Genomic DNA, 13,256 nt, shown 5'->3' on the forward strand with positions numbered 1-13,256 from the left:
CGCCCGCATCCGAATTCAGCAGCAGTGAAGATCACCTGGCTGGTACTGTAGTACCGGCCGGGATGATCTTCTCTGACACTGGACGGCTGTCAATGTGAACATGGCCTATGGCTGTATATATGTTTTCCAGGCAGCCTTAGGGCTGCATCTAACTTCTTCAACTCTTGGTACCTGGGATAGGGAGTCCCTAAGTTTGATGTATCGACTGAGTGTATGTGTAGTGAGCCTCAATTACCACTATATACCCCAAACTTTATCAAATTGAGCCATGCTTATATAGTAAATATTCATAAGGGATATCAGCTTTCACATTAACTGGTGTCCGAAAGTTATACAGATTTATACAGTGCTCTCTGCTGCCACCACTGTCCATGTCAGGAACTGTCCAGTGCAGCAGAGGTTTTCTATAATGATTTACCACTGGTCTGGACAGTTCATGTCAGGGACAGAGGTGGCAGCAGAGATGTTCTTTTTCTGCTGACAATCTTCTGTTTCCATATATAACAGACCAAGTGTAACCACAATTAGGCTGTGGACCCACTGTGGCAATTGTTGGAATAGTTCACAGTATCCCAATATATACTGCTGATGGAGTCCTGAAATCATAGGCGTAGCTACCATAGAGGCAGGGTAGGCAGCTGCTATGGGGACCCTGCAGGAGGGGGGCCCGGCGATGCACAGGGAAGATAAGAGCCAACCTGTGTGCTTCTGCTTAACCCCTCATGTACTGCCGTGTGTAAGTGACCCAAAGTTCATTTACATGCTGAAACATAAAAATGGGTTAATAATCAGAAGAAAGGGGATCTCTGCTTCACTGGTCTGATAACCCCTGACCTCTGTTCTCCTGAGCCCTGCAGAGGTCAGGGGTTATCAGTGCACTAGCCATCTCCTTCTCTTCTGCTTTTAAGCTTTTTTGTGCTGCAGCATGTAGGTGAGGTTTATGTCACTTACACACTTTAGTACATAAGGGGTTATGCAGAAGGTAGTCTGCTCCTGCACCTATGTAGTTAACCATAACGGCTCCTAATGGGCCCTTATAGTTAAATGCAGTGGACTGACAGAGCAAGCAGCAATTGCTTTCTGCTCTGCCACAAGAGACTTTATTCTTTGGCCACCGAATATATATATATATATAGTGTGCTTTTTGTTGTGCGGGGGGCCTGTACAGTTTTTTTTGCTATGGGGCCCCATGAATCCTAGCAACGCCCCTGCCTGAAATGTGTGGTGAACAGGGCCTGAGTTGTCATGTAAACAGTGCCATCTGGTGGTTACAGAAACAGAAGCCTCAAACTAAAGTGTCCATTCGGTGGCAATATACACATAGGAAATTATTTGAGATTTTAGGGAAGTACTAACTTTAATTTGATTGTACTATGTATTTACTTCTCACACTTTAATATGTTGATCACTAGGGGGCGTTTTGGTCAAGTTCACAAGTGTGTGGAGATTGCATCTGGCCTCCGTCTGGCTGCAAAAATCATCAAAGTGAAAGCACCCAAGGACAGGGTATGTAACAAAATGTAACCAATATTTATGATATTAGAGCTTCTTAGGGTGAAAACACATGGCTGTCAGCCGCATGTTGCTGGAGTGCAGCAGCCAATCCAGGCACATGTTGGCTGCCAAACTTGCATGCTGGTTGGCTGCCACATTCCAGCCGCATGTGGCCGACAGTCACGTGTATTCACCCTTACAGGGGCTTGATAGAAATTGCTGCTTGTTGTGAGCAGTTACAACCCAATCCCAAAAAAGTTGAGACACTGTGTAAAAATGTAAATGCAGTCCTGCACTCTTCTTCTGTGAAGCCGTACTGTGGTGATAGGTACAGTATGTGGTTTAGCATTGTCTAGCTGACTATTATTATAAATTCTTACATGCCCCCTTGGACCATGCGCCGTCATCGCCAGCATTGACCAAATGGTTGAGGGAAATACCTGGGATGACGACCTGTATCCTTCTCAAGGCTCATAAAAGAAGCCGTGGGTATTTATCTTGCAGCCGATACCTAGAGATGCAACTGCAATTATTCCATAGGTCGTACCTCTCTCCAGTACCAAAATGGGTATATACCAGACTGACGAGTGTTTCATATGCCGTGGGGGAGGGGGGGGGATATATCACTGTTTGTGGGAATATCCTGTAGTCCGTTCTTTCTGGGATATAGTCCACACATTTGCTTTTACACACCTGGTTAACTATGTCCCCCTATGCCTGATATGGGCCATTTTTGGTTATATAGACATCTATGATTTTCCCTGCTTTGCAGGTGGAAGAAAACTTCTATATATGTTGCTGCAGGTGTAAAAACCATACTACACACATGGAACCATCCAACTGCTCCTCCATTTAAATTATTCCTAGAAAAACTTTCCTGTATCGTGAAAGTGGATTGGGTGGAGGCCTAACAGAGGAAGGAAATTAAAGTGGAGCGATTTTTTGAGTATTGGGAAAGTTATACTGCTTTATTACCCCTGCCAATACGATGTTCTATCCAAGAGTGTTTTTGTATAACCACATGGTATCAAAAGAGGATCTTGGCCAAGGATCTCCCTATTGACCTGGGTGAGCCGGAGTGTCCCATGCATACAAACCAGAGACCCTGGTCTGAGTCTTTTGTGAGAGCTTTAAGTGTTGTTTTTTTAAGTTAATCTTGTGTATTTTAAGTTTAATTGTATTTAATTTAATTGTATATCAACAGACAGGCACTTCCTTTATACACATATTATTATATTATGCCTGTGAACACCAGATGTGAATATTGTTTGGTTGTTGTTAAATTTCCTTTATCAAAACTAATAAAAATATTTAAATATAGCATTGTCTAGCTGAACTATGCAAGGCTTTTTTTTTTAACCGCCCGGCCTGAAGCACTGGAGGCCGGCCCCCTGGCCCCCAGCGTAACGAAACCCCCCTCTGTGACGTGGCACCATTGATTCTTTTTTTTACATTTTTTTTTATTTCAAATATATACATATAAAGAGCAAGTGCATCATATACAATGTGCTTTTTCAACATATTCAACACGCCATATGTAATGACATTTTAACTTATACCATGTTTCCTCCCTCCCTCCTTCCTTTGCTTTAAAATCTTCACAAATTTGTAGACACAGTCAGTACACCACCATCTCCCATCCTGTACTGTATAAGACTGCTGGAGTGCATATACAGTAGAGTAGTAGTACAGTCAGTGCACCACCATCTCCCATCCTGTACTGTATAAGACTGCTGGAGTGCATATACAGTAGAGTAGTAGTACAGTCAGTGCACCACCATCTCACATGCTGTACTGTATAAGAATGCTAGACACAGTCAGTACACCACCATCTCCCATCCTGTACTGTATAAGACTGCTGGAGTGCATATACAGTAGAGTAGTAGTACAGTCAGTGCACCACCATCTCACATGCTGTACTGTATAAGAATGCTGGAGTGCATGTACAGTACAGTAGTAGTACAGTCAGTGCACCACCATCTCCCATCCTGTACTGTATAAGACTGCTGGAGTGCATATACAGTAGAGTAGTAGTACAGTCAGTGCACCACCATCTCACATGCTGTACTGTATAAGAATGCTGGAGTGCATGTACAGTACAGTAGTAGTACAGTCAGTGCACCACCATCTCCCATCCTGTACTGTAAGAATGCTGGAGTGCATATACAGTACAGTAGTAGTACAGACAGTGCACCACCATCTCCCATCCTGTACTGTATAAGACTGCTGGAGTGCATATACAGTACAGTAGTAGTATAGTCAGTGCACCACCATCTCCCATCCTGTTCTGTATAAGATTGCTGGAGTACATATACAGCACAGTAGTAGTACAGTCAATGCACCACCATCTCCCATCCTGTACTGTATAAGACTGCTGGAGTGCATATACAGTACATTAGTAGTATAGTCAGTGCACCACCATCTCCCATCCTGTACTATATAAGACTGCTGGAGTGCATATACAGTACAGTAGTAGTACAGTCAGTGCACCACCATCTCCCATCCTGTACTGTATAAGACTGCGGGAGTGCATATACAGCACAGTAGTAGTACAGTCAGTGTACCACCATCTTCCATCCTGTACTGTATAAGACTGCTGGGGAGCATATACAGCACAGTAGTAGTACAGTCAGTGCACCACCATCTCCCATCCTGTACTGTATAAGACTGCTGGAGTACATGTACAGTACGGTAGTAGTACAGTCAGTGTACCACCATCTTCCATCCTGTACTGTATAAGACTGCTGGAGAGCATATACAGTACTGTAGTAGTACAGTCATACCTCCCAACTTTTGCAAAGAGCAAAGAGGGACATGTGCGCCGCGGTCCCCATAGCCACGCCCCCATAGCAACCCTCCATAGCCACACCCCCATAGCAACCCTCCATAGCCACTCCCCTACAGTCACCACATGCTGTTGACTGAATAGTGCCCTATACAGTATCCAATCGCCCCAAAAATGCCCTATATAGTATCCAATCCCCCATTATAGTGCCCCACATAGTAGCCTATGCCCCCATATAGTGCCCCACATAGTAGCCTATGCCCCCATATAGTGCCCCACATAGTAGCCAATCCCCCCCATATATGCCCCACATAGTAGCCAATCCCCCATATATGCCCCACATAGTAGCCTATGCCCCCATATAGTGCCCCAGATAGTAGCCAATCCCCATATAGTGCCCCAGATAGTAGCCAATCCCCATATAGTACCCCACATAGTAGCCAATCCCCCCATATAGTGCCCCACATAGTAGCCAATCCCCATATAGTGCCCCACATAGTAGCCAATCCCCATATAGTACCCCACATAGTAGCCAATCCCCCATATAGTGCCCCACATAGTAGCCAATCCCCATATAGTGCCCCACATAGTAGCCAATCCCCATATAGTGCCCCACATAGTAGCCAATCCCCATATAGTACCCCACATAGTAGCCAATCCCCCATATAGTCCCCACATAGTAGCCAATCCCCATATAGTGCCCCACATAGTAGTCAATCCCCATATAGTGCCCCACATAGCAGCCAACCCGCCCATATAGTGCCCCACATAGTAGCCAATGCCCCATAGAGTGCCCCACATAGTAGCCAATGCCCCCATAGAGTGCCCCACATAGTAGTCAATGCCCCATATAGTGCCCACATAGTAGCCAATGCCACCATATATGCCCCACATAGTAGCCAATCCCCCATATAGTTCCCGCATAGTAGCCAATGCCCCCAAATATGCCCCACATAGTAGCCAATGCCCCCATATAGTTCCCACATAGTAGCCAATGCCCCCATATATGCCCCACATAGTAGCCTATGTCCCTATATAGTGCCCCACATAGTAGCCAATCCCCATATAGTGCCCCACATAGTATCCAATCCCCCATATAGTGCCCCACATAGTAGCCAATCCCCCATATAGTGCCCCACATAGTAGCCAATGCCCCCATATAGCGCCCCACAGAGTAGCCAATCCCCCATATATGCCCCACAGAGTAGCCAATCCCCCATATAGTGCCCCACATAGTAGCCAATCCCCATATAGTGTGGCCCCAGATAAAAAAACAATAAACCAGTAACTCACCTGTCCTCCGGTCCCAGCAGCTCCTCTCCCGGCAGAGCGCGCACTCCCGTCATCCTCCGGGGCGGGCAGCGGGGTACAGAGTCACTGACTGTGCCGGAAGTGAGTCATGACAGAGGCTGCAGGTCACTTCCCGCACAGTCAGTGTCTGTATACCCCGCTGCCCGCCCCGGAGGATGACGGGAGTGCGCGCTCTGCCGGGAGAGGAGCTGCTGGGACCGGCGGACAGGTGAGTTACTGGTTTATAGTTTTTTTCGCTGGGGCCACACATAATGCGGGACACGGGGGGCCGTTCCGGGACTGCGGGACAGAACCCCGAAAGCGGGACTGTCCCGCGGAATCCGGGACAGTTGGAAGGTACACTCAGTGCACCACCATCTCCTATCCTGTACTGTATAAGACTGCTGGAGTGCATGTACAGTACGGTAGTAGTACAGTCAGTGCACCACCATCTCCCATCCTGTACTGTATAAGACTGCTGGAGTGCATAAACAGTACAGTAGTGGTACAGTCAGTGCACCACCATCTCCCATCCTGTACTGTATAAGACTGCTGGAGTGCATGCACAGTACGGTAGTAGTACAGTCAGTGCACCACCATCTCCCATCCTGTACTGTATAAGACTGCTGGAGAGCAGATACAGTACAGTAGTAGTACAGTCAGTGCACCACCATCTCCCATCCTGTACTGTATAAGACTGCTGGAGAGCATATATAGTACAATAGTAGTATAGTCAGTGCAACATCATCTCCCATCCTGTACTGTATAAGACTGCTGGAGTGCATATACAGTACAGTAGTAGTACAGTCAGTGCACCACCATCTCCCATCCTGTACTGTATAAGCAGTAGTGGATTATAATAGGGGCTTTCGGGCGGCAGCCCGGGGCCCTGAGCTCCTGGGGGGCCCATGACCACCCAAAAAGACTTATACTTTCAGTGGTGTACTGTCTCCTGGCTACACTTCCGCCATGATTTGCAAAAAATCATTGTTTTTTTATGGCAATTTTGCACAAATCAGGACATCATGACATTATCTGTCCCGTACTATGGATGCCAGGCTAGTGCTGCCATAGTTACAGTGGGGTGGGGGGCCCAGGCTTGGTGAACAGCCGGGGCCAGTGGCGTAGCGACCGCGGTCGCAGGGGTCGCCGCCGCGACCGGGCCGCTACCAAGGGGGGGCCCGCGAGGCCCCCCCCTTACCACTGCACTGCCCGCCTCCCACTCCCTCTTGTGACCGCAAGCAATGTTTTGCAGGGGCCCCCGGCTGTCTTGCGGCCCCCAGGGAGCTCTGTGTGCGGCGGGGGGGGGGGGGGGAAGCACTTCCAGCGCAGGGAGCATCGCGTTAAGAAAAAAAACAGGTCCCGCGAAGCTCCGCCCCCTCCGCGCTAAGCCCCGCCTCCCGACGGGGGAAGTTCGCCAGCGCGTGTGGCCTGGGGGCTACAGAAATCATGCAGGCGAGTATAGATTTTTTTGTTTTTAAGGGGATGATGGGGGTGTAGTGGTATGATGATGGAACAAGAGGATGATGGGGGTGTAGTGGTATGATGATGGAACAAGAGGATGATGGGGGTGTAGTGGTATGATGATGATGGAACAAGAGAATGATGAGGGGTGTAGTGGTATGATGATGATGAAGGAACAAGAGGATGATGGGGTGTAGTGGTATGATGATGAAGGAACAAGAGGATGATGGGGGTGTAGTCAGGGGTGATTCTAGCCTCTCTGCTGCCCGAGGCTAACTATAGAATGACGCCCCCCCCCCCGTCAATCCGCCCACATTATAATCCACTACTGCCCCCCCCCCCCACTGCTGTCCCCAATAAACATAATGTTTGGTCCCTTGCTGCACAGAGGATGTCAGGAGAGGAGGGGGCTGACTTTATAGGAGAGGTCCCAGCAGCACAGAAGATGTCAGGAGAGGAGGGGGCTAATCCTATAGGAGAGGTCCCAGCAGCACAGAGGATGTCAGGAGATGAGGGTGCTAATCCTATAGGAGAGGTCCCAGCAGCACAGAGGATGTCAGGAGAGGAGGGTGCTAATCCTATAGGAGAAGTCCCAGCAGCACAGAGGATGTCAGGAGAGGAGGGTGCTGATCTTTTAGGAGATGGTCCCCCTCTTCCCCCCTTATAGATGGTCCCCCTCTTCCCCCCTTATAGATGGTCCCCCTCTTCCCCCCCTTATAGATGGTCCCCCTCTTCCTCCCCTTATAGATGGTCCCCTCTCCCTTATAGATGGTCCCCCTCTCCCCCCCTTATAGATGGTCCCCCTCTCCCCCCCTCCCTTATAGATGGTCCCCCTCTCCCCCCTCCCTTATAGATGGTCCCCCTCTTTCCCCTCCCTTATAGATGGTCCCCCTCTTCCCCCCTTATAGATGGTCCCCCTCTTCCCCCCCCCTTATAGTTGGTCCCCCTCTTCCCTCTCTCCCCCCCTTATAGATGGTCCCCCTCTCCCCCCCCCTTATAGATGGTCCCCCTCTTTCCCCCCCCTTATAGATGGTCCCCCTCTTCCCTCTCTCCCCCTCCCTTATAGATGGTCCCCTTTCCCTTATAGATGGTCCCCCTCCCCCCCTTATACATGGTCCCCCTCTCCCCCCTCCCTTATAGATGCCCCCTTATAGATGGTCCCCCTCTTTCCCCCTCCCTTATAGATGGTCCCCCTCTCCCCCTTATACATGGTCCCCCTCTTCCCCCCCTTATAGACGGTCCCCCTCCCGCCCCTCCCTTATAGATGGTCCCCCCCTTATAGATGGTCCCCCTCTTTCCCCCCTCCCTTATAGATGGCCCCCCCCTTATAGATGGTCCCCCTCTTTCCCCCCTCCCTTATAGATGGCCCCCCCCTATAGATGGTCCCCCTCTTCCCTCTCCCCCTCCCTTATAGATGGTCCCCCCCCTTATAGATCGTCCCCCTCTTTCCCCCCTCCCTTATAGATCGTCCCCCTCTTTCCCCCCTCCCTTATAGATGGCCCCCTTCCCCCCCCTACCTTATAGATGGTCCCCCTCTCCCCCCCCCCCCCCCCCTGCACAGCAGATAAAGCAAAAACAAAAAACAGCACACAACTCACCTGCCCTCCGTTCCCCCGACGAGCCTCTCTGGTCTGGTCCCGGCTGATGTGCGGCTGCCCGGGGTGTCCCGTCCTGTCCCCGGCAGCGCGCGCATCACAGAGCTCCCCGTGCGCCTGTGCCTGTGACTTCCGGCGCACGGGGAGCTCTCTGATGCGCGCGCTGCCGGGGACAGGACGGGACACCCCGGGCAGCCGCACATCAGCCGGGGGACTAAGGCTGCATTCCCACGTTCCGTGATCCTGACGGATCACGGACGTGGAATGCATGTACTGGAGCCCCCCCGCCCCCGGGAAGTATCTGTAATGAGATGCTGTGAGCGGGGGGGACTGTATTCATAAGCGCGGCGCTGTAGTATCAGCACCGCGCGGCTGATTTAGTACAGCGCGGCGCTTATGAATACAGTCTCCCCCGCTCACAGCATCTCATTACAGATACTGCCCGGGGGCGGGGGGGCTCCAGTACATGGTACAGTCAGGGCCGTTTTAATACATTGGTGGGCCCAGTGCACAGCCCTCAAGAGTGGGCCCCGCCTTACCTTTCTGCAAATTGTATAATGTACTGAATTTGCCCCCACACTGTATCAGGAGCCCCAATACATACAGTAGTTACCTTATAACACTATTTCCACCATTCAGTGATTACATATTACATAAAAACTGCACTAAACAAAACAGAAAGATATCACCATTGATACCATTACATAATACCGCCACACCATGACCCCTATCAGTACAAGCCTATAACAGAGTGAAGTTACATCCAGTGACTCACCGGAGGCGTCTTCTCCGATCAGAGTCTGTCACCTTTTCTTTTTCTCTCCATCCACCGTGGGCCACCTTGAAGTCTTCTCCTGGCTGTGAATCTTCTCTCCAGAATCTGCCAGACAAATATTTTAGGCTCCAACACATACAGTAGTTAGGTCCCTTATACCCCTATACAGTAGTTACACCCCTCTGTACCCCTACATAGTTACACCCCTCTGTGCCTCCATAGTTTTAAGGTGTCCCTGTAGTATATAGACCCTCATGTGCTCCTCCAGTTATATACAGCCCTCCTGTGCGCTCCCCCATTAGTATATAGCCCCCCTGTGCACTCTCCCCAGTAGTATATAGCCCCCTGTGCTCACCCACAATAGTATATAGCCCCCCTGTGCTCTCCCCCAATAGTATATAGCCCCCCTATGCTCTCCCACAATAGTATATAGCCCCCCTGTGCTCTCCCACAATAGTATATAGCCCCCCTGTGCTCTCCCACAATAGTATATAGCCCCCTGTGCTCTCCCCCAATAGTATATAGCCCCCCTGTGCTCTCCCACAATAGTATATAGCCCCCCTGTGCTCTCCCCCAATAGTATATAGCCCCCCTGTGCTCCCCCTCAATAGTATATAGCCCCCCTGTGCTCTCCATAATATATAGCCCCCTGTGCTCTCCCCCATAGTATATAGACCCCTGTGCTCCCCAATAGTATATAGCTCCCCTGTGCTCCCCAATAGTATATAGCCCCTGTGCTCCCCAATAGTATATAGCTAACCTGTGCTCCCCAATAGTATATAACCCCCTGTGCTCCCCCATAGTATATAGCCCCCTGTGCTCCCCCATAGTATATAGCCCCCTGTGCTCCCCAGTAGTATATAGCCCCCTGTGCTCCCCATAGTATATAGCTCCCCTGTGCTCCCCCATAGTATATAGCTCCCCTGTGCTCCCCCATAGTATATAGCCCCCTGTGCTCCCCCAAAGTATATAGCTCCCCTGTGCTCCCCCATAGTATATAGCTCCCCTGTGCTCCCCAATAGTATATAGCCCCCTGTGCTTCCCAATAGTATATAGCTCCCCTGTGCTCCCCAATAGTATATAGCTCCCCTGTGCTCCCCCATAGTGTATAGCCCCCTGTGCTCCCCCATAGTATATAGCTCCCCTGTGCTCCCCCATAGTATATAGCCCCCTGTGCTCCCCCATAGTATATAGCCCCCTGTGCTTCCCAATAGTATATAGCTCCCCTGTGCTCCCCAATAGTATATAGCTCCCCTGTGCTCCCCCATAGTGTATAGCCCCCTGTGCTCCCCCATAGTATATAGCTCCCCTGTGCTCCCCCATAGTATATAGCCCCCTGTGCTCCCCCATAGTATATAGCCCCCTGTGCTCCCCAATAGTATATAGCCCCCGTTCTCCCCCATAGTATATAGCCCCCTGTGCTCCCCAATAGTATATAGCCCCCGTTCTCCCCCATAGTATATAGCCCCCGTTCTCCCCCATAGTATATAGCCCCCTGTTCTCCCCCATAGTATATAGCCCCCCTGTGCTCCCCAATAGTATATAGCCCCCGTTCTCCCCCATAGTATATAGCCCCCGTTCTCCCCCATAGTATATAGCTCCCCTGTGCTCCCCCATAGTATATAGCCCCCTGTCCTCCCCCATAGTATATAGCCCCCTGTGCTCCCCAATAGTATATAGCTCCCCCTCCCATATAACATTGAAAAAAACAAACACTGTTACTCACCTAGGTCCACGCGTTCCTCTTCTCTTCCCTCTTGTGGCCACACTTCCTGCGGTCACAAGAGGCTGCACTCCCCTTACCCTCGCGCCGACGCTCCAGTGACGTCGGGCGCTAGAGGGAGAGCGCGGCCTCTTGTGACCGCAGGAAGTGCGGCCACAAGAGTGACTGACAGGGAGGGAGCCAATGGCTCTCTCTCTGTCAGTGTCGCTGCTGCTGCAGCGCTGAAGCGCCGCAGCAGCAGCGGACGGGGGCAGCGGCGGACGGGGGGGCCCTGCAGGGGGCGCCATGGAGGGGTAAGTAGATTACCCATCCATGGCGCTCCCCCCTGACAGGCTGGTGGCCGGAGCCCTGTGCGACCGCACTGGTCGCACATAGCAACGGCCGGCCTGCTCGGGGGGGCCCCTTTAACCAGTGGGCCCGGTGCACGTGCACCATGTGCCCTCTGGTTAAAGCGGCCCTGGGTACAGTCAGTGGCGGATTATAATGTGGGCGGCCGCCCGAACCGCTCATATTATAATCTGCCACTGAATGCCGCCCCCATGGTGACAGCTAGTGGCGCCGCCTGAGGCAGACGATTCAGGTCGCCTCATCATTGCGGCGCCCCTGGGTGTAGTAGTATGATGATGGAACAAGAGGAAGATGAGGGGTGTAGTGGTATGATGATGATGATGATGATGATGGAACAAGAGGATGATGAGGGGTGGTGTAGTGGTATGATGATGGAACAAGAGGATGATGGTGTAGTGGTATGATGATGATGATGATGGAACAAGAGGATGATGGGGTGTAGTGGTATGATGATGAAGGAACAAGAGAATGATGAGGGGTGTAGTGGTATGATGATGATGAAGGAACAAGAGGATGATGGGGTGTAGTGGTATGATGATGAAGGAACAAGAGGATGATGGGGGTGTAGTAGTATGATGATGATGATGGAACAAGAGGAAGATGAGGGGTATAGTGGTATGATGATGATGATGATGATGATGATGATGATGATGAAGGAACAAGAGGATGATGGGGTGTAGTGGTCTGATGATGATGGAACAAGAGGATGATGGGGGTGTAGTGGTATGATGATGGAACAAGAGGATGATGGGGGTGTAGTGGTATGATGATAGAACAAGAGGATGATGAGGGGTGTAGTGGTATGATGATGATGGAACAAGAGGATGATGGGGGTGTAGTGGTATGATGATGGAACAAGAGGATGATGAGGGGTGTAGTGGTATGATGATGGAACAAGAGGATGATGGGGGGTGTAGTGGTATGATGATGATGATGATGGAACAAGAGGATGATGGGGATGTAGTGGTATGATGATGATGGAACAAGAGGATGATGAGGATGTAGTGGTATGATGATGATGGAACAAGAGGAGGATGAGGGGTGTAGTGGTATGATGATGGAACAAGAGGATGATGGGGGTGTAGTAGTATGATGATGATGATGGAACAAGAGGAAGATGTGGGGTGTAGTGGTATGATGATGATGATGATGATGAAGGAACAAGAGGATGATGGGGTGTAGTGGTATGATGATGATGATGGAACAAGAGGAGGATGAGGGGTGTAGTAGTATGATGATGATGATGATGATGGAACAAGAGGATGATGGGGGTGTAGTGGTATGATGATGGAACAAGAGGATGATGAGGGGTGTAGTGGTATGATGATGATGGAACGAGGATGATGGGGATGTAGTGGTATGATGATGGAACAAGAGGATGATGAGGGGTGTAGTGGTATGATGATGATGGAACAAGAGGAAGATGAGGGGTGTAGTGGTATGATGATGATGATGATGAAGGAACAAGAGGATTATGAAGGAACAAGAGGATGATGAGGGGTGTAGTGGTATGATGATGGAACAAGAAGATGATGAGGATGTAGTGGTATGATGATGATGATGATGGAACAAGAGGATGATGGGGGTTGTAGTGGTATGATGATGAAACAAGAGGATGATGAGGGGTGTAGTGGTATGATGATAAAGGAACAAGAGGATGATGAGGATGTAGTGGTATGATGATGATGGAACAAGAGGATGATGAGGGGTGAAGTGGTATGACGATGAAAGGGCAGGAGGATGAAGGGGTAGTAGTATTATGGTGGAGGTGGTTGTAGTATG

General features: G+C 50.2%; 1 protein-coding gene across 4 annotated transcripts in view; it reads left to right on the plus strand.

Annotated features, from left to right (window-relative positions):
• MYLK3 (myosin light chain kinase 3) overlaps window positions 1–13,256 on the plus strand; it is an 84,044-nt gene that overhangs the window by 53,430 nt on the left and 17,358 nt on the right. For all 4 annotated transcript variants that reach the window (XM_069968568.1, XM_069968570.1, XM_069968569.1 and 1 more), the window contains one exon: window positions 1,413–1,506. In XM_069968568.1, the coding sequence (XP_069824669.1) occupies window positions 1,413–1,506 (94 nt within the window). The remainder of the gene's footprint in view (window positions 1–1,412; window positions 1,507–13,256) is intronic.

This window comes from Dendropsophus ebraccatus, chromosome 4 (genome assembly GCF_027789765.1).
Source record: "Dendropsophus ebraccatus isolate aDenEbr1 chromosome 4, aDenEbr1.pat, whole genome shotgun sequence".
Lineage (NCBI taxonomy): Eukaryota > Metazoa > Chordata > Amphibia > Anura > Hylidae > Dendropsophus > Dendropsophus ebraccatus.